Consider the following 21,731-nt stretch of genomic DNA (forward strand, 5'->3'; position numbering starts at 1 on the left):
CTCGAGGTGAAAGGGACAGTTTCAGAGAAACGTCCACAGGTCAAATGAAATAACCTAGATAATTTAGAAAGCATTGACAGTGCAATTTGTCCCCTGGACGTTATTACTCTGACCCCTATTAGTGTCAGTGGGCAGGTTCATTTTACCCCGACGGCTTATCATCGTGCTACCTTCTAAGGAAGGAACTCTCTAATGGTCATTTCAGAAGAATTAGCTTAGATTACGGTGATTGAGAAGCCTTATGAGGCTTTAATGTCATTCCAATGAAATCATCTGGGAGTAAAAATTGCAGATGAAGATAAAATAATGAACCAGCGAGTGAAAAAGCCTTTTCTATTAACCTTGTTCAGCTAAACGTTTTTTTAATCTCAGTTAACAGGCGGAGGAGGCCCGGTCAGACCTTTTGTTTGCCCTGAAACAACTCCATGGATCCTAACACCACCTCTGGGACGCTCTCCTCTCACACGGCGGTGAGTTACTGCTCCTCTCTTCCAAACTACGTTCGTCAAAGACGGATTGTAATTTTGAGGAAACAGAATGATTTAACCCAAACTCTGGTTATTCTCCATGTTTTAGAGGTTACACTGTTTGACCACACCCAGAATAAACGTACAGGTCACTGATGGTTTTCCGCTGAGGTTGATGATTCACCCAGTGAATCAGGAAGATGACTAATACATACTGGTTGGCAGCCCCTCACCATTAGGGTTTCAGAAAAGTTTGGCCTCTTCTGATTTAGTTTGAAGAGGATGTGGCGGAGCAGGAGACGTCTCTGTCCGGATCTCAAAGAGAAACCGAAGCTGGAGGAAACATCTTGTTACAGCTGCTGGAGTTTAAAACTCACCTTCACGAGGCTGTCGAGGAGCTGCACATCCGAAGGGTAATTTAGCTCCTGTGATCGCTGCTGTTGTGCTTTTATTTTAACGGTGTCCTAGAATAGAATTCAAACCACGTTTATCTTGTTGCGTAAAAGCAGCTTGGGGTGTGTAACGTACCAAAACTCTGTGCCGTCTTGATCTCAGCTGTGATAGCGGCCCTCGAGGACTGGGATTGCCCGCCCCTGTTGTAACAGCCCCCCCCCCCCCAATAATTATGGTTTATGAAGTATTTTACTACTGCAAATGTATTAAGTAAATGGGTGAACCACATCTTTAAAGGGGCATTATGGAAGTTTGACAGCCAAAACATGTATAGAAATAATAAATGTCTTCTTCATACATTCTCCTGCAATGCCCTGGTCCTGTAGAATGAGCCCTGGCATTTTTACTGTGATTGCCTGTTTTTCTGTAAAATCACAGAAAAAGAGAGATGCTCGGGTCGAGCAGGCTGCTTCATGCGCGTTCACGCTCAGGCATCGCCCGTAGCATTTGCTATCCGTAGCTTTAGCAGCAGAGAGAGAGGCAGTGCCACTTTGTCGCTGTTCCTAACGCCTAGTGACAAAGCTAGCTACATTTCTGAGGACCCTTAGCTACTTTCTGTAGAACTTTCTTCTAGATATTTCCTGCAAATTAGCAACAAAATAGCCATTTTCACTCCGAACCGTTCTTTGAACGTTGTTTCAGCTGTCATCAAGGATATAAATGTTACAGAAAGGACATCACTGGTGCTTTAGCTCACCTAGTAAGACGTCGGACTCTCGTGCAGAAGACCTGGGTTTGATTCTGGGTGTGAACATAGCTCATTTAGAGTTTCTTTTTTACATTAATGGTATATTTTTTACAGTAAGATGCCCAAATTTTTATGTGAGACTCGCCGAACGGCATTGAATTCACAGATAAAAAAGATGTGGGTTCAACTTTCATTTTGGAACAATTTTTCAAGCAAGGGAAGGGAATGATCTGAGCATGCAGGAGGACTGACCCATCATAAACCTTTGTCGGCTGTGCTGAAGAGAAAGCTACAGAACCAAATTATTTAATTAATTAGCTGCGCGTTCTCCTGTCCTCTGTCCTTCGGGCCACACACACACACACAAGGGACTGTCTCAGCTGTTATTTGTGCACGTACAGCATGCGCGCCTCGTGCACGAGCCTACTATTGAAGCTGCCGTTACGCTTTTGGCCTGAGGGGGCAATCGCGAGCATAAAAATTCAAAAGTTCGTAAAGTCCCTTTAAGAATAATGAAGCATATTTTTGATCTGTGGGAGTAACCCCCTACAGGGGCAGCAGTAGCCCAACAGGTTGAGCGGGTTGTCCAGTAATCGGAAGGTTGCAGGTTCGATCCCGGCTCCGGACAGAGAGCTTGTCTTGGGCAAGACACGACCCACCTTGCCTGCTGGTGGTGGTCGGAGGGACCAGTGGCGCCTGTGGTCGGCAGCCTCGCCTCTGTCAGTGCGCCCCAGGGCAGCTGTGGCTACACCGTAGCTCATCACCATCAGCGTGTGAATGTGTGTGTGAATGGGTGAATGATACACTGTAGTGTAAAGCGCCTTGGAGTTCTTACTCTGAGAGGCGCTATACGAGTGTGGGTCATTTATCATTTGCATGCACGAGGAGAAAATGCCAACTCCATGCACAAAAACTGCTTCCAGGATTTGAACCTGCAACCTTCACCATGCAGCGCCGTTCTATCACGGAGCTGCATTATTTCATCAAGATATCGAGGGAGTCCGAATTCTTCTGAACATTTAAGACCGAGGCCACATTTAGCCTTTCACCACTGAAAACAACAATTTGTCTGAAACAAAAGGAAATAAAGCTTTCCTTCCCGCCGGCAAACAGTCTCAACACGAGAGTACTTAAAGCTTACGGAGGCACAAATGGGATGTTTGTGGTTTGCTGCCATTTTGATTTTACTGTTATTACGGTGTTAACCGGGACACAAACATCAGGCGGTGTAACTGATCCTCCTCGGGCCAAACGGAGCTGTTTACAGGGCGTGTGTGTGTGTGTGTGTGTGTGTGTTTGGGGGGGTAAGAGGATGTGGTGATGCCGCCGGACATTCCTGAGCAGGTCAAACGCCACCGAGCTTTTTGTTTCTGACACAATGCTGCTTTAGACGGCGAGATTGAGATTAGCCGGACTCCAAACAGAAACGCGGCGCGCGGCGTTTAGCCCCATCAGGAAAAACATCTGAACATTCGAGATCTTATCAGAGAAACTCGAGGAGAAACCCCAAGAAGTTTTCCAGCTAAGCTATTAAAGCCATCACGTTTTAGTGCTCACATCCAGCAGATACTTTTATTATCTCACCGTTTTTATTGCCCACTAAAAGGCAGCCATTCATACCAGCAATTTAACAATAGAGAGATTTATGATGGCGTGCGTTTGATCTTTTTAAAACGATGCTGTTGTTTTTGTTTATAACGTCGTCTGGGTGGGAAACTCTTTAAATAAAAGACTTTAAAAGTCAGTTTAAATAAATTAAATAAATTTTTTCACACGACTCAAACTGTTTGGTCAGAGTAAAACGAGTTCAAGCTTCCATGGATCACCAAGCTTTAATAAAGCAGTAATTACTGTCCAGTCCAAAAATATAACAGCTTTATGTTCTGCGCTGTTCTTTTTTGTTTTTAATGCAGCGGCATACTTTAATAGGAACTTATAAAATAAGCTCGGGGGTCCACCAGCTCCCACGTGCACATAAAATAAGTACGATGTGTATGGAGAGCTATTGACTTTTACCTGCCTTCTCCACGGGAAGAAGGGAGGATAGGGATGACGCTCCACAGATATCACCTCCCTTCTAATGTTCCTCTTACATTGGCTGCTTCCACAAAACAATCCGGTGGACTGCTCCAGGGAAACTTGCAGCAGTTTGCAGCCGCGGCTCAACTTTTGGGTCGTTATTAGTCCAAAGATGTGAAAACATTCAGTTTGTGTCATAAATCCTCAGAGCTGTCGTCTCATTTACTTTCACTCAGTAAACTCTCACCTCCATTGGTTTTGAGGCAGGTTTAAAGGGACATTATGGAAGTTTGACAGCCAAAACATGTATAGAAATAATAAATGTCTTCTTCATACATTCTCCTGCAATGCCCTGGTCCTGTAGAATGAGCCCTGGCATTTTTACTGTGATTGCCTGTTTTTCTGTAAAATCACAGAAAAAGAGAGATGCTCGGGTCGAGCAGGCTGCTTCATGCGCGTTCACGCTCAGGCATCGCCCGTAGCATTTGCTATCCGTAGCTTTAGCAGCAGAGAGAGAGGCAGTGCCACTTTGTCGCTGTTCCTAACGCCTAGTGACAAAGCTAGCTACATTTCTGAGGACCCTTAGCTCCTTTCTGTAGAACTTTCTTCTAGATATTTCCTGCTAATTAGCAACAAAATAGCTATTTTCACTCCGAACCGTTCTTTGGTTTGACGTTGTTTCAGCTGTCATCAAGGATATAAATGTTACAGATACTGTGAATGTTACTAGAGTGTAGCTCACCTTGTAAGCTGTTTAACTCTCATGCAGAAGACCTGGGTTTGATTCTGGATGTGAACATAGTTCATTTAGAGTTTATTTTTTACATTAATGGTATATTTTTTTACAGTAAGACACCCAAATTTTTATTTGAGACTCGCCGAACGGCATTGAATTCACAGATAAAAAGATGTGGGTTCAACTTTCATTTTGGAACAATTTTTCAAGCAAGGGAAGGGAATGATCTGAGCATGCAGGAGGACTGACCCATCATAAACCTTTGTCGGCTGTGCTGAAGAGAAAGGTACCGAACCAAATTATTTAATTAATTAGCTGCGCGTTCTCCTGTCCTCTGTCCTTCGGGCCACACACACACACACACACACACACACACTCACACACTCACACACACAAGGGACTGTCTCAGCTGTTATTTTCGTTAAGGAGTGTGCACGTACAGCATGCGCGCCTCGTGCACGAGCCTACCATTGAAGCTGCCATTACGCTTTTGGCCTGAGGGGGCAATCGCGAGCATAAAAATTCAAAACTCCGTAAAGTCCCTTTAATAACGTTTTTGGCTTTTTTTGTTGATTAGGATGCAGAAACTCGCTTTGAGCATCAGATCAGTCAGCTGGTGGTGGAGAAACAGGAGCTGGAGTGGGAGAAGGTTTTCACACCAGCACATTTCAGATTAAAACAAGCCGACACAAGGAACACCATCAGATTATTATTTTCTGTCTTCTACAACAGGAATCCTTAGAACAGCAAATAGAAACCATGACGAACCAGCACACAGAGTCCCTCGCTGCAGCCAATAAACAGGTTTGTTCATTCGATTTTTAAACTGAAAACGATTCTTAACATTTTATTGGATGATGCGTTTTTCTGCTGTGCAGTTTCAGGTCAAATTACAGCACATAGAGGAGGAGAAGGTATGAAGAGTTTTACTTCCAAAAACACTCGGCGGGTTTGATTCAGTTCATGTTAAAACGGGGTAGTAAATTTCCTGTTGTCAGCCGTACGGTCTTGGCCCTCAGAGTGGATTCTTCTGTGCTGCATTTTGGTATTTATTACTCTTTTTTGACACTCACAATAATAATATCCTATTTCAGGGGAAATACCAGGTCACTGCTGAGTTAAAAGACAGGGAGATTAGCAATCTGAAGGAGGAGCTGAAGTCACTGCAGGTACTGAGACGCACAACTGAGCTGCGTGCTTATCCTTATTTATTTAGTTTTTGAATAAATGTATCATCAGTAAACAACCAAAGGAGACCAATAAGGGAAGAAAAGTCATGTTTGATCAGAGGAACGGAGACATGTCTTCAGGCTGGACGCCGTGGAGGTGAAATACAGCCGTCCTCGTGCTCGAGCGCACTTTAAACCCCCGGTTACGTTACAGAGATGCTTTCTGTGGCGTCTGGTTTAAATGACAACACTTACCTTCAGTCTGGGGCTTTCGTTTAACACCTCAGATATGTGAGGGTGCTTCAGCTATTACTACACAGTTCAGTCTAAACCACAGTTTGATTTTAATAAACAGGATTTTGATGTGGTCCTGTTGGCTTCATCAGAACGTGATCTTCAGCTTTCGCTGGAGCGGTTCGCAGCCGAGTGTGAAGCAGCTGGGATGAAAATCAGCTCCTCTAAATCCGAGACCATGGTCTTGATTTGGAAAAAGGTGGAATGCCTTCTCTGGGTCAGGGATGAGGTCCTGCCCCAAGTGGAGGAGTTTAAGTTTCTCTGGGTCTTGTTCACGAGTGAAGGAAAACTGGAGTGTGAGATAGATAGGCGGATTGGTGCTGCATCTGCAGTGATGCGGGCGTTGTACCGGTCTGTCGTGGTGAAGAGAGAGCTGAGTCAGAAGGCAAAGCTCTCGATTTACCGGTCGATCTACGTTCCTACCCTCACCTATGGTCATGAGCTTTGGGTAGTGACCGAAAGAACGAGACTGCTGATACAAGCGGCCAAAATGAGTTTTTTCCAAAGAGTGGCTGGGCTCTCCCTTAGAGATAGGGTGAGAAGCTCGGTTATTCAGGAGGGGCTCGTAGTAGACCCGCTGCTCCTCCACATCGAGAGAAGCCAGTTGAGGTGACTCGGGCATCTGGTCAGGATGCCTCCCTGGTGAGGTTTTCTGGGCACGTCCAACCGGGAGGAGACCTAAAGGTAGACCCAGGACACGGTGGAGGGACTATGTCTCTCACCTGGCCAGGGAACGCCTTGGGATTCCCCCGGAGGAGCTGGCCCAAGTGGCTGGGGAGAGGGAAGTCTGGGCCTCCTGACTTAAGCTACTGCCCCCGCGACCCAACTCCGGATAAGCGGATGAAAATGGATGGATTTTAAATGAATCCTTTTTAATTCACACTCACTTAAAGCTACAATCCAGAGTTTTCTCCCATTAAAGCTTTATGTACGGCTTTAGAAGTCCAAAGAAGTGACATCATGTAGGCCAGAGGCAGACTGGCAGTTGGGAGCACCGGGAGATTTCCCAGTGGCTGCTAATCTGGCCAGCTCAGTGACCGCTGACGATCCTGAAGTGTGTGATATCTAAATGACCAATCCCTCATGCAGCTCATCGGGGCATCTGCTCTCCTGATGAAACTAAGCTAACTGGGCACAAAGACTGTACGGGTCTGGCAAAGTGCTGCAGAACACAAATATTTTTATTGTAGGGGAAATATCGCGTTCATGGGCGAGAGGCGTTGCTTTTCGTAAACGAGGAAGTGGAAACCACGGCTTGAGGTGTGATACATCTATCAGCCACTAGATGGTGCCATTTGATAAAAATACTCTGGGTTGTAGTTTTTAAACCAAAAATGGCCAGCTGCACAAGTCCTTCATCTTATTTTTTTGGGTTAGTTGTTTGTGGCTCTGTTGCCTCGCTGCGAGAAGGTTGCAGGTTCAGCACCTTTCTGTAAGGTTCCTTCGGTTTTCTCCCATAGACCAAAAACACGCGTGCTCGGTTAACCGGTGACTCTAACCCAATGCTTGTGTGTGTGTGTCTATTATGGGGTGCCATTTGTAATGTCAAACAGTCATAATCTAACAGCAATATTTTTGGTTATTTAGCATATCATAAGAGAAAAAATTGGGAGTTCACTTTTTTGAAGTCATATTTTCACCATGTTATTCAGACATTTATAAATGTTAAAATTTCCAAATAAATATTTAGTTAGCAAGCTAAATATGTAATTTGTAGTTAAATATTTATTTTTTAAGCTAAATATTTAGGTCTGATCTAAATATTTAGTTTGTAAAATAAATATTTAATTCACTAACTAAATATTTAATTTACTAATTAAATATTTATTTTGGAACTAAATATTTAATTCCTAAATACTGATTTTGCAAACTAAACGTTTAGCTCCAAAATAAATATTTAGCTGGGATCTAGAAATTTTTTCCGAAAATAAATATTTAATTTACAAATTAAATATTTAGTTCCAAAATAAATATTTATTTAGTAAATTAAATATTTAGTTAGTGAATTAAATGTTTATTTTACAAACTAAATATTTAGATCAGACCTAAATATTTGATTTGCAAAATAAATATTTAACTACAAATTAAATATTTAGCTTGCTAACTAAATATTTATTTGGAAACTTTAACATTTATAAATGTATGAATAACATGGTGAAAATATGACTTCGAAAAAGTGAACTCCCAATTTTTTCTCTTATGATATGCTAAATAACCAAAAATATTGCTGTTAGATTATGACTGTTTGACTTTACAAATGGCACCCCATATGTGTCACCCAAATGCAAATAAAAAAAATTTTTTTTTAATATTTTTTTCTTCATTATTTAAATTTCTGCTCATCTGTGTATCATCAGAGTTCAAATGAGAAGCAAAACATCTTCAAGAAACCAAAGAAGCCCAGTTTCCTTCATTTGAACCCTTTTGGATTAAATGGAGAGCTTCTTAAAAAACCAGCATGCGATGACTCAGTCCTGCATTTCCTGCTCCTGTAATGTCTTTTAATGCGTTTCAGGTGCAACATAAACTCAGTGAGAGTTGAGAAACTCGCCGTTTTGAGGTTGTAACCTTTCCATTTCTTTCGCTCTTGTTACACAGTTGCTGAAGTACAACTTGGAGAAGAAATCAAGTGAGCTGGTAAGGAGGGACTTTCCATTTATACAAACTGTTGACAGAGGGTTGGTGGGAGTGAGACGAATTAAACGAGGAGGACGAGGGACTGCTGCTAAGGAGGAAGAGCTCATCAGGAGTAACAGGCTGGGAGTGTGTGACACTTTGAACTGCCAGCACAGCAGAGAAAATATCTCTATTAAAATACTTTATAACTGGTCCTCGCTCAGTTTAACCTTCTTCACCGCAGAGTGAGAGGGAGTTTGATGATCGGAGAGAGGAACGGACAGGGAGTGAGAGGAAAAACGACAAAGGCAAAAAAAAAAAAGCCAAGCTTGATACCGACAATCAAACTATAACGGCAGTTTGAGGAGCAGTAAAGGGCGCTGAAGCGTGAGCCCGGTTGATTCTCAGACCTCTAAAAAAGTTGGTCTCTAGCTGAGTTGAACCTCTTTCCCACTTCCTCTCGTTGTGGTCTGTCCCGTTGCTTTAGGAAAACCTGCACCTGTAAACACAACACTTTTCATTTAGTTTCCTTTAAGCTGTGAATAGAAGCAATATTAAAGTAGTGTTTTCAGACCAGGTCCCCGGTCAGACAAAGGGAAACATAACTAATATTTATAATAATTTCTCAGGTAACCTCAAGTCCCCATAACTGAAAATGAAGCCAACAGGGTAGTGACCAAAATTGCAGTTCCACCCTCATCCACTAGGGGCTGGTGTCAACCATCCATCCATCCATTTTCTGGACTTAGACCATTAGTTGAGCCGTTTGTGCGTTCTTTTTGGATATTATTTGTGCAATTGTTGGACAAAATGACTTGCTGTGGTATTAATTGCACTAATAGAGCGTCCAAGGAGTCTCTTTAGGTAAGTAAAATTATATTTATGTATTTTAGGTCACTGCTGCTTTTGCGCTAGCTGAGCTTAGATTTTAACATGTACTGTTTAACCATGAAATTTAAATGTAACAGGGTAAAACCCAGTGCATTTAACATAACGCTGCACTTTAGAAAATGGGTTGAAATATAACATGTTGCTGGAGCTGGGTTCCGACATCGGTATGGTCTCCTCCCCTCAGCGCCATGGCCTGTCTTATTATCCTACATATTCAGATACATTTTTGCAGCATGCCACTTCTGTTAGTTCATCTTTTATGTGAGTGGATTTTTCTTTTTTCTGCCTGTTTTGCCAAGATAGCACAAAGTTTTGTTTTTTGGACCATGACACAGGAACAGAAGCTAGCCCTGCAGAGTCGGACAAAAGACACCCACCTGAGCCAGCTGGGGGAGGCAGAGAAACGGTTCGGTGCTCTTTCCAGATCATGTGCCGTGGTCAAAAAGGCTCATGAGAAACTAGAGCAGAATGGTAACAAAAGAAAAGGAAGTCCTTGACTAAATAATGTTTCAGGTAGCAGCTTTATCTGAATATGACCCGTTGTAGATCAGGTTTGCTTCTCGTAGAGCGAAAAATAAAGATTTCACTCAGATTTGTGAAATTACCGTTTGTCTCCTAGCTGACAGTTAGTGTTTTTGCCAGGTCACGTTAACAAGTGCTGTTAGCATCTGTCTGAATCAAAAGTTTAGTCTGTTTTCTACCGTCTACTCTGATATTTAACTGTAAATTAGATTCTAGACGTCTGACCTAATCTGTGTTATTCCTAAAGTTTTTGAGGCCATGAGAATAAACAACAAGCTGACTTCTGCCAATCATAAACAAGAAGAAACTATTGTGTCACTCAAGAAGGTTTGGATTTAAGTCTCGTTTTATTTTAACTGTTAAAAACTCAAACCTAGATTTGCTATTTTGTTAGTCCATAATCTCATTAATCTGAGGGAATAATCCTTTTCTTTATGGGGCTTTTTTCAGGAGCTGGACGGAGTCCGTTACAAACTCATCAAGGAACAGATGAAATTTGCAATAAATAAAAATACCCACAATCCCGCGGGGCAGGAGCAGCGTTTACAGGAACTGCAGCAGAAACTCAAACTGGTAAATAATCACCAGGAAACCGGAGTTAAGCTCACAGCTAAACCATCTGTCGGCTCGAAATCTAACGTGGTTTACAGCAAAATCTTCTAAGTGATGCCTTTTCAAGACTTTTCTTCATCATTTTGTATTTTAAGGAAACTGAAAGGAGCAAAAAGCTCAGGGAGGAGAACATTGCAGAACATCGTGAGAAGCAGGTGAGAAACTAGAAAATTCACCTCAACTGAATCCAATTTGCTGCACGAAGGCCCTCAGAGACCCGAGTGGTAATATTTACACCAACATGCATTATTTTAATAAGCTTGTTAGCTAAGATCTAAAAGCTTTGTTCAACTTCAAATCAGCATGGTTTCAGTCTTCGCCCTGTTAGATGTTCATGCAGGCGGTGTCGGTTTGTGTTTAGCTGATGCAAAAGCAACAGCAAAAAAGCACAAACGTTTGAAAAAAGTAATCAAAATGAAGGACAATCTTCATTATTCTACGTTCTAAATGTGCATCTGACTTTTTAAAATGGTGCTAATCACATGCATTAAATCATTGTCATGTATTTGTGTGCGTTTGTGTGTTTTTCAGGAGCTGATGAGATTTCTGCAGCAGAACCAGCAGCTGCTGCTGAATCAGACTCGAGCAACGACGAGACTCGAACTGGAACTACGAACCCAAACGGAAGCCTTTCAGGTCAAACTCATTTTATTCTGCTTTAACAGACAAGTACATTTGCTCCTGGTTTTATTTTGAAAGGTTCGCTCATATTGTGTCACAAAAGCTCTTTAGTAATTTCTTGAGGAAAAAAGTCAAATATTATGTAGAAAAACTAAATTAAATTATTGAATACACTGGAGGGAAAACATTTGGTACTCGTCGTTATCGTCTTCCTCCGCTTATCCGGGTCCGGGTCGCGGGGGCAGCATCCCAACTGGGGAGCTCCAGACCGTCCTCTCCCCGGCCTTCTCCACCAGCTCCTCCGGCAGGACCCCAAGGTGTTCCCGGACCAGATTGGAGATGTAACCTCTCCAACGTGTCCTGGGTCGACCCGGGGGCCTCCTGCCGGCAGGACATGCCCGAAACACCTCCCCAGGGAGGCGTCCAGGAGGCATCCTGACCAGATGCCCAAACCACCTCAACTGGCTCCTTTCGATCCGGAGGAGCAGCGATTCTACTCCGAGTCCCTCCCGAATGTCCGAGCTCCTCACCCTATCTCTAAGGCTGAGCCCGGCCACCCTACGGAGGAAAATCATTTCGGCCGCTTGTATCCGCGATCTCGTTCTTTCGGTCATTACCCAAAGCTCATGACCATAGGTGAGGATTGGGACGTAGATCGACCGGTAAATCGAGAGCCTGGCTTTCTGGCTCAGCTCCCTCTTCACCACGACAGATCGGCTCAGCGTCCGCATCACTGCAGACGCCGAACCAATCCACCTGTCGATCTCCCGATCCCTCCTACCCTCACTCGTGAACAAGACCCAGAGATACTTAAACTCCTCCACTTGAGGTAGGGCCTATCCCCAGACCCGGAGTTGGCAAGCTACCCTTTTCCAGTCGAGAACCATGGTCTCAGATTTGGAGGTGCTGATCCTCATCCCAGCCGCTTCACACTCGACCCGCGAACCTACCCAGCAAGAGCTGAAGGTCAGAGCTGGATGAAGCTAGGACCACATCATCCGCAAAAAGCAGAGACGAGATTCTCCTGGCACCAAACTCTACACACTCCACACCACTGCTGTGCCTAGAAATTCTGTCCATAAAGGTAATGAGCAGAACCGGTGACAAAGGGCAGCCCTGGCGGAGTCCAACCCTCACTGGGAACAGGTCCGACTTACTACCGGCTATGCGGACCAAACTCACGCTCCTCTGGTAAAGGGACTGAATGGCCCTTAACAGAAAGCCACCCACCCCATACTCCTGGAGCGTCCCCCACAGGGTGCCCCTGGGGACACGGTCATAAGCCTTCTCCAAATCCACAAAACACATGTGGATTGGTTGGGCAAACTCCCATGCCCCCCTCCGTCACCCTTACAAGGGTATAGAGCTGTTCCACAGTTCCACGGCCAGGACGAAAACCACATTGCTCCTCCTCAATCTGAGATTCAACTATCGATCGGAGCCTCCTCTCCAGTACCTTGGAGTAGACCTTTCCAGGGAGGTTGAGGAGTGTGATCCCCCATAGTTGGAACACACCCTCAGGTCACCCTTCTTAAAGATGGGGACCACCACCCCAGTCTGCCACTCCACAGGAACTGCCCCCGATGACCACGCAATGTTGCAGAGACGTGTCAACCATGACAGCCCTACAACATCCATAGCCTTGAGATACCCAGGACGAACCTCATCCACCCCCGGGGCTCTGCCGCTGTGTAGTTGTTTGACTACCTCAGCAAATTCTGCCCCCGAGATTGGACAGTCCATCCCTAGGTCTCCCAGCTCTGGTTCCTCCTCGGAATGTGCATAGGTGGGATTGAGGAGCTCCTCAAAGTATTCCTTCCACCGTCTGACTATAGCCCCAGTTGACGACAGCAGCTCCCCATCCCCACTGTAAACAGTGTGAGCGAGTTGCTGCCTTCCTCTCCTGAGGCGCCGGACAGTTTGCCAGAACCTCTTTGGAGCCGATCCAATATCTTTCCCCATGGTCTCACCAAACTCCTCCCACGCCCGAGATTTTGCCTCGGCAACTGCCACTGCTGCACCCCGCTTGGCTATCCAGTACCTGTCTGCTGTCTCCGGAGACCCACAGACCAGCCACGCCCTGTAGGCCTCCTTCTTCAGCCTGATGGCTCCCCGAACCTCTGGTGTCCACCAGCGGGTACGGGGGTTGCCACCACGACTGGCACCGGCCACCTTACGACCACAGCTAGCAACAGCCGCCTCAACAATCGCAGAGTGGAACAAGGCCCACTCGGAGTCAATGTCCCCCACTGCTCTCGGGACGCGGTCGAAGCTCTGCCGGAGGTGGGAGTTGAAGACCGTCTTAACAGGTTCTTCTGCCAGGCGTTCCCAGCAGACCCTCACTATGCGTTTGGGTCTGCCAGGTCTACGCGGCATGTTCCCTTGCCATCTGATCCAACTCACCACCAGGTGGTGATCAGTTGACAATTCCGCTCCTCTCTTCACTCGGGTGTCCAAAACATATGGCCACAGGTCAGATGATACAACTACAAAGTCTATCATCGACCTGCGACCTAGGCTGCCCTGGTACCAAGTGTACCGCTGGGCATCCTTATGTTCGAACATGGTGTTTGTTATGGCCAAACTGTGGCTTGCACAGAAGTCCAATAATGAAACACCACTTGAGTTCAGATCAGGCGAGCCGTTCCTCCCAATCACACCCCTCCAGGTCAAGCTGTCATTGCCCACGTGAGCATTGAAGTCCCCCAGCAGGACAATGGAGTCCCCTGATGGAGCACTATCTAGCACTCGTCCCAGGGACTCCAAAAAGGGTGGGTACTCTGAACTGATATTTGGCCCATAAGCACAAACAACAGTCAGGACCCGTTCCCCGACCCAAAGGCGCAGGGAAGCTACCCTCTCGTCCCCCGGGGTAAACCCCAACACACAGGCAGAGTCTTGGGGCTAACAAAAAGCCAACCCCAGCCCTCCGCCTCTCACCCAGAGCAACTCCAGCAAAGGAGAGTGTCCAACCCCTCTCAAGGACTTGGGTTCCAGAGCCAATGCAATGTGTCGAGGTGAGTCCAACTATATCTAGCCGGTACCGTTCAACCTCTGCCACAAGCTCCTGCTCCTTCCCCGCCAGCGAGGTGACGTTCCATGTCCCCAAAACCAGTTTTCTTGTCCGGGAATTGGACCGCCAAGGCTCCCGCCTTGGTCTGCCACCCGATCCACATTGCACCGGACCCTTCATGTTCCTCTTGTGGGTGGTGGGTCCACAGTTGGATGAGCCCATGTATCCGGTTCGGGCTGGGCCCGGCCGGGCCCCATGGGCGAAAGCCCGGCCACCAGGCACTCGCTTACGGGCCCCAACCCCAGGCCTGGCTCCAGGGTGGGACCCCGGTAACCCTCCGGGCCGGGTATTCCGACTCTTTGAATTGAAGTGCCCCAGACAACATAGCTCCTAGGATCATTAGGGCACTCAAACTCCTCCACCACGATAAGGTGACGGTTCAATTTGGTACTTAATTAGTAAAATTAATGCTTTTGTTTCCATTAAGTCAATGCTTTAGTGCCTAAATATTGTGTGTGAACTCCGTTACAGTTAGTAAAAATGAGTAAATGTTTGTACTAAGATGGTAACTCAAAAAACCACTGCCAAATTTAGAAATTAAATAATAATAAATAATAGTAAATAATAAATAAAGTAATAATAAATGCCGTATTTTCCGGAGTATAAGTCGCTCCAGAGTTTGTCGCACCAGCCATAAAATGTATAATGAAGAAGAAAAAAACATATATAAGTCGCATTTATGGGGAAATTTTATTATTTTTCTTACAAAATCTGAGATCAAGCATTTCACATTGCAAGACAAGTACCAGTAAAAAATAACAGAATAAACAACCAGGGCGCAGCAGCGCGCCACGGCCTCCAGCAGGTGATGGCGGGGCAGGGGAGCTCATTCCTGTTCCGAAGCGGCCCGCAGCAGCACGGTTTACATAATTTGGTATATAAGTTGCAGGACCAGCCCGACTATGAAAAAAAGTGTGACTTATAGTCCGGAAAATACGGTAAATCCAGTAGAGAATGAATAAAAGTAAGATATTTAAATTTGATGTTTAAAGGCAAATCTGTACTATTTTAATAAGTCATGAATAATTACTACAACAAAGCCAGGTCACCATCAGCTTCCTCAGCTTTGTAGCTTCCTCAAACTTGCGTAGGCCACGCTGATGTTTACTCTGGTTTTAGTGCCTTGCTTCGCCTCCAAAGACATTACTCTCTTTACTTCCAGGCTTCGTCATCATGCCAACAGAAAAAGCAGTCTTCTTTTTTCTTTCTTCTTTATATGCTTTTTATTGATGATTGAAAATGCTAACCACTAGCATGACAGCTAACAGCTGTAAAGAAGGTAAAGAGCTCCCCCTATAGGACACCTATCCACTCGACAAAGCTATCATATGCAGTTTTTGGCTAGCAGAGGGCTGCAGAGTGGTGTCAAGTTTCTAACTCCGCATTCACTGAGATCAATGTTAAAGCTTAGCTTAAAGTTTAGAAAACTATCTAATGTTACTTTAAATGACCACAAATTTTCATTTAAGGTATACAATTTTTATTATTTTATAATTATTACATTATAATAATTATAAAGTTGTTATAGTTGCATTTTATTTCTCTATGGTAGGAGGACCCACTCGTAAACGAGATGTTTCATCTCAAGTGGTTGTATCCTCTTAAAATATAAGTTAATGCTGCTGTGGCCCCCAGACTCTGGACCTCTCTCCCCCTGAGCCTGAGATCAGTGGACTCAGTGGTCTCCTTTAAAAAGCAGCTTGTTCAGGCTGGTTTTGGTTTGACCTTCATCACTCTCTCTTTATTCTGCTCTCCCCTCCTATTCCACCTTCCTCAGGATCCACTTATCTCCCTCTCTCCTAGTCACTCTCTCTCTCTTTCTTTACATTTTTAATCACAATTGTCTATTTTTGGCTCATTTTAAATATAGTTTTAATCATTTTCCTAATTCCTTTTTATATTTTTAAACTTTTTGTTTTTGTGAAGCGCCTCGTGATTTTTATCTTGAGAGCCGCTATAGAAATGATATTTTCTTCTTTTTCTTAATAAATAAATAAATAAATTATTTTTTATTATGTAACATCAGAAGGATTCAGTATGAAAGTCCAGCTTTTTTATCTATTTTATACATGAAAGTGTTTTTAAATCTCCTTTTTAATCCACCGTGATTGAACGTTTGTGTATTTCATCTTATTAAATAATTATTTTTGTCCCACAGCCATGGAGGAAAATCAGAATATATTTTCATAATTATAAAAAATCTACAAAGACAGAAATAAACAGCAATCATTGTTCCATCTCATAAAATTTGCTGAACATGGTGTCGTTTATCACAACATGTACATTTGTTAATGTAGTCCCCTCCACAGCTGAGTGTTTTTCTCCGTTTATGGCCTTCCAGTTTATTGTTTTTTTTCTCCTCTCCACACCCCCTCTCATTTATATTACCCCCCCCATTCATTAATTTATTAAAATCATTATTAAAATGACACAAGCAAACTGATTTGTATTAGCAAGAAGTCTTCTCTCTCCTGGCCGTGTTCAAGACCTTCTGTTCACGTTAAATAAACTCATAAAAATTGAGTATTGCATTAAAATCCTACGGGCAGTTAATTTTACGGCAGGCCCTTGAGCGAGAACACAAAGCCGTGCGAGAGAAGAGCGAGGCGATGGAGGATGAGGTGGGCCAGCTGACGCAGAGCTACGCAGCTTCCAGAAGCAGCTGGGACAAAGAGGTGGGATGAAACCCCGCGCTCGGAGGAGCCGTGTCGAGTTCCTCTCAGCAAAAAGTTCACTCGTTGTGATTTGTCTGAATCAACAGAAGAGAAAGATTCAGGATCAACTCAAGAGTGAGCAGCAAGACCTGCGAGAGATGAACGGAGCTTACGAAGATCTCCAGCAGAAACTCGCTGAGCTGTCTGGTCAGAGGAGATCTGAGGAGGTACACTAATCCACACGTACACAACAGAAGCTCAACAAATCGCTTCACACATACTTTTTAAAACTCTCAAATCGTAAAAACACCGAAACGACATGGAAGTGGAGAGCTGCTGGTTAGTAAAGGCTAAATCTACCTTTGCTGCACTTTTAAATAATAAAACTGATCATAACTTTTTGCTCTCCTTGACGTTGGATGTGCTACTGCTAGTTTACCCGTTTAATTATAGATCCACCAGGATAAATACAATAAAGTGTGTCTCTCACCAAATAGAATATTTACTAAGAAATCACAATGTAACCATACTGCTCGGTGTGTGTGTGTGTGTGTGTGTGCATGTGCATGTGTGTGTGTGTGTGTGTGTGTGTGTGTGTGCGTGCGTGCGTGCGTGCGTGTGTGTGTGTGTGTGTGTGTGTGTGTGTGTGTGTGTGTGTGTGTGTGTGTTCTGTCTTCTCGATCCCCAGTGAGTCGTGGAGGATGGCTGCTTATACTGAGCCAGGATTCTCTGGAGGTTTCTTCCTGTTAAAAGGGAGTTTTCCTCTCCACTGTCGCTGCATGCTTGCTTAGTATGAGGATTGCTGTAAAGTCACTGACCCTAGTCAGTGACTCGATGCAATTTGCTGGGTTCCTTATATAGGATTTTTTTTTTCTGATTGGCTTAATGAACTGACCTGAATTGGAATGTTTATTATGTGAAGTGCCTTGAGACGACTCTTGTCGTGATTTGGCGCTTTATAAATAAACTTGAATTGAATTGAATTAAAATCAGCACACCGCGTTTGTTTTAAATACAAGAATAAAGGAGTTGCGACGCCTTGAGGATGAGTCGTCTTCTCGTTTTCTTCAGGGTTTTACTAAACAAGCTAATATGATGGCTAACTGTTAGCTTCCTGAAAAAATCAATCACAAATTTCTGTAATCTTCATCAACATATGAGGGGAAAATCATAAATGAGTGAAATCTACAGTAGGAAAATCAGGAATTTATACAAGTAATCATTTAGTGATGTTTGCAGTTTTTTGCCATGATGGAGTAAAACCATAGACTCTAAGCCCTGGTAACTAAAGTTTTATCAAAGGTTTGCCAGTTTTGTGTTTCCACCATCCAGTTCCCCTCGATCGTGGAGGACCTTCGAGGCAAGGACATTCTGGAAGATCCCATCTCCAGCTCTGAGTTGCCTGCTTTTGACTCTCCAGGCGATCTGAGAGACTTAGGAGCCGCCAGCAGTGCAAATGGAGGTCAGTCAGCTGAATGGAAATGCACCGTAGATAATCATATTTACTGCTCCTAATTAAAACGTTCATAATTTACTCAGAATTTGTGACAAAATTTCTTTCTGTTGCTTCTGAAGCTCATTGTTTAATGCTTTTCCCCTTCGACGTTCAATAACAGACCAAAAACTACTATTACGGCTTTTCTGAGTCTGCTTTCTTATTTTATTTAAGATCAAGGCGAGCTAAGTCATCAGCCACAACAGCAACACATCTTAGAAGATCCAAACACACTGAAGCGCGAATGCCCTGAGTCTTTCAGCCTCTCTAATAACTCCGGAGGAGCCACCAAGATGGAAATATTCTCTGCATCCGGAGTGCTAACTGTGACCGATGAGGATCACCAGAACCACGAGTGTGGGTCTCTGGAAGGATCTGCTCATTTACCGACAAAAGGCACAGATGAAAGGAAAAGAAGAACGACAGAGAAGCAGAAGAACAGAAAGCAAGAGGAAGATGTTACAAAGCAGAAGAGCAAAGATGGATGTGGAGAAAAAGAGGTGAAGGATGTAAGAAATGCTGAAGAAATGCGTACTACCGATGCACAAACAGATGGAACCGACATGTCCGAGGGTGCCGAGGGGTCATCAAACGCAGCAGGGGAGACCAGTGCCCCTGAAACAGAAATAAGAGATAAAGGAGAGCGAGAATTGACAGATGGAGTGAAAGAGGGAGGACAGACAGCAGAAAGTCCAGAAACACAGATACAGGCTCTCAAAACCACTGATAGGACTCAGAAGAGCCTCTCTCTGCAGGTCAATGACTTCATGGACACCGAGCCGCCTCTGGCTGTTTGTGAGTTTTCAAACTCCTCAAAAAATCTGCCGCAGATAATCACCGACAAGCATGCAGACTGTAACCGTCCAGGCAGGGAGCGCACAGTCGATGGAAAAGTCAACGGATTTGGTTTGGATGAACACCAAAGTGTCAGCAGCGTGCCAGAACCTGATGCTGAAGCTGCACACCCTGACTCACCTGTCGAGGTTCAAACTGTGCATCAGGACCCCGAGCGCTCAGACCTGGAACACGAGAAAACATCCACGGAAATGTCCGGTTATTTTCCCGCTGAAGGGCCAAGCCCATGCACCTCTCAAACTCCGCAAAGCCACAACATCCAAGAGAGCGAAACGAACCCAACTCAGACTGAACATTGTGATCCTCGTGCTGTTGTCGCCGTGGAGACAACAAAGGAAATGTTTGGCGCGGATGAGGAGAGCGTTTCAGTGACAAACATGGCCGAAGCTCAAAGTCTCGAAGCCTCAGAGAAGCAGGAACGCGTGCAGCTCAGGTCTGTGGTGGATGAAGATGGAAGGAGTGAAAGCAGCACCTGTGAGTCTGCAGAGAGAGCTGCAGCAAAGGAGGACGTGGAGGAGCAAAGCAAAACTGATCAAGGCTCAGGAGGTGGAGAGGGTACCAAAAATGATGCTGATCCAAAGATTTCCCATCAGCAAAGTGGTGAAACCGCTGAATCATCAGAACCTGGAAGATCGAAGAATCAACCCCTAAAGCAGAAGAGACCTACCGATTCTGCTGAGTTGTCGCAGATCTCCAGGTCACTGTTTGACTGGACCGCTCAGAGGAAAACGTTCAGTGACTTCTCCGTCCTGCACGAGTTTACTCAGGTAAACCCGATTCAAGTCATCGTTCAGATTCACCGTCTTTCTAACATCCAAACTTAACCACTCACAGATTCAGCTTTATAATCATTTCTGTGCTACTTGGATGCGAAAGATGTAAAATGGGCTCTTAACCAACTGGAAAACAATTAATAAAAATGTGCATTTTGCACTTTGGGCTGATTAAACTCAGCAAGGGGGAATTCTGAGATTTTTAACATTTTTGTTTTTTTCCTGAACTCACTCTGAGTTTCATTGAAACCTCAGAGGAAACAAATCTGAATAAACACGATCCCATGAAAACAAAATCATTTTAACACATTTAGTGAATATGAAAGGAGGAGCTAAGAGTTGCTCACCTGGAAAGAACATTGAATTGCTTCTGTGTACAAAATATGTTTTATAAATAAAGCTGCCTTGTCTTTCCTCTTTTTTTCACGCATTCACTTATTTTTCAGGGAACTCATCTGTCTGGACGTCCGCTCGATTCAGCCCCCGTGTTCTCCAAAACCAAACACGACAAAGGTGGTGGTTATCAACGTTATGAAGTTTTGCACATAGATGGTTCTTAACGTACGTCGTCATTTTCAGCTCAGCAAATGATCACCAAGGCGTCGGACCTGTTCAGCACCTTCGGTGTCTCCGCGGCTGCAAGTCTCTCAAAGAGTCAACGGCGGGGGAGAGGAGTGATGGAAGAGACCTGCAGAGAAACGGCAGAGAAGGTCAGTGCTTCTGAAGGGTAAAAGCTGCACAGACACACGTGCCGTGGTGTCTTTATTATAAAAAAACAACCCTGAGTTACTACAGCTGAGATTAGAGAGTAAGCAGCAGCCTTGTGCTGCTAACTGATCACCAGTAAGTCTGAGCTCCCAACTGTGCTGGTCTGGAGCATACAGGTGTGTGTAAACTCAGTCAGAAGGTGGGAACTGCTCATCCATTAGGAAGAAAGGTCATTTTCGAAAAAATCTGGACTTAATTCCAACAGCAGGTCTGGATGTCCCAGCAAATTCCAGGTCTAAACCTCCAGGTCAGAGGTCACTGTTCAGGGAAAGGACCGAAAACACCTCAAAAAGTCCATCTGACGCCGGGCCGCTGAAGCGCCGCGAAATTGGGGCCGCCTTCATTCGGCGCCCTTGTTATCCTACTCTATAGACCACATGGGCCGCCGAAGCGCCGTGCGCTCCAGCCCACGCCGTGCAGCGATCGTTTCGGCGTCGGCTCTATTTTTTCCGCGAGCCGCGGGTGAACCTTGTCGATTCTGTCAGGAAGTCAAACCTAGACATAAGAGGCAGGCCGGTAAATTTAACAAAATAAAGCATTTCTAAATACGATTCTGCGATAGTCCAATGTGTTCATAAACAGACGCTGCACACACACACACACACACACACACACACACACACACAGCGAACTTGTGTGTGTGTGACCACGTGAAGGGGGTGTGGTTTTGGGTGTCTTGCAACCGGAGCAAACAGGACAGAGAGGCAGAAAGTCGTAGGCCAGCTATTAATAACTGGTACACACCAGAGGTTCACACACACACACACACACACACACACACACACACACACACACACACACACACACACACACACACACACACACATGTACAAACACAAACAGCAAGGGGGAGGGAGGGGGGGGGTGTCGAGGAAAAGAGCAGAGAAAAGGCTGAGAGGAAATGGACGACACCAAGTGGTTAAAAGAAAAACTACGAGGCGCGCCTCGACCGGAGCGAAGAAACAAGCGTCTGGTCTGAACTGAGGAGCAGCGGCCGAATTTCGTGAGCGCTTCGCCTCCCGGCG

General features: G+C 44.7%; 1 protein-coding gene across 4 annotated transcripts in view; it reads left to right on the plus strand.

The window, feature by feature from the left end:
• ccdc73 (coiled-coil domain containing 73) overlaps positions 1 to 21,731 on the plus strand; it is a 28,735-nt gene that overhangs the window by 3,575 nt on the left and 3,429 nt on the right. For 3 of the 4 annotated variants that reach the window (XM_054733395.2, XM_054733394.2, XM_054733396.2), the window contains 18 exons: positions 373 to 470; positions 740 to 880; positions 4,941 to 5,012; positions 5,096 to 5,167; positions 5,242 to 5,277; positions 5,458 to 5,532; positions 8,425 to 8,463; positions 9,669 to 9,804; positions 10,103 to 10,182; positions 10,306 to 10,428; positions 10,563 to 10,622; positions 10,999 to 11,103; positions 16,726 to 16,836; positions 16,923 to 17,042; positions 18,127 to 18,277; positions 18,485 to 19,932; positions 20,385 to 20,451; positions 20,518 to 20,648. In XM_054733395.2, coding sequence (XP_054589370.2) covers positions 426 to 470; positions 740 to 880; positions 4,941 to 5,012; positions 5,096 to 5,167; positions 5,242 to 5,277; positions 5,458 to 5,532; positions 8,425 to 8,463; positions 9,669 to 9,804; positions 10,103 to 10,182; positions 10,306 to 10,428; positions 10,563 to 10,622; positions 10,999 to 11,103; positions 16,726 to 16,836; positions 16,923 to 17,042; positions 18,127 to 18,277; positions 18,485 to 19,932; positions 20,385 to 20,451; positions 20,518 to 20,648 — 3,012 coding nt within the window. In that variant the 5' untranslated portion in view covers positions 373 to 425. The remainder of the gene's footprint in view (positions 1 to 372; positions 471 to 739; positions 881 to 4,940; positions 5,013 to 5,095; positions 5,168 to 5,241; positions 5,278 to 5,457; positions 5,533 to 8,424; positions 8,464 to 9,668; positions 9,805 to 10,102; positions 10,183 to 10,305; positions 10,429 to 10,562; positions 10,623 to 10,998; positions 11,104 to 16,725; positions 16,837 to 16,922; positions 17,043 to 18,126; positions 18,278 to 18,484; positions 19,933 to 20,384; positions 20,452 to 20,517; positions 20,649 to 21,731) is intronic. The other variant, XM_015965248.3, reaches the window with a different exon arrangement.

The sequence above is a fragment of the Nothobranchius furzeri genome, chromosome 4 (genome assembly GCF_043380555.1).
Source record: "Nothobranchius furzeri strain GRZ-AD chromosome 4, NfurGRZ-RIMD1, whole genome shotgun sequence".
Taxonomy (NCBI): Eukaryota; Metazoa; Chordata; class Actinopteri; order Cyprinodontiformes; family Nothobranchiidae; genus Nothobranchius; species Nothobranchius furzeri.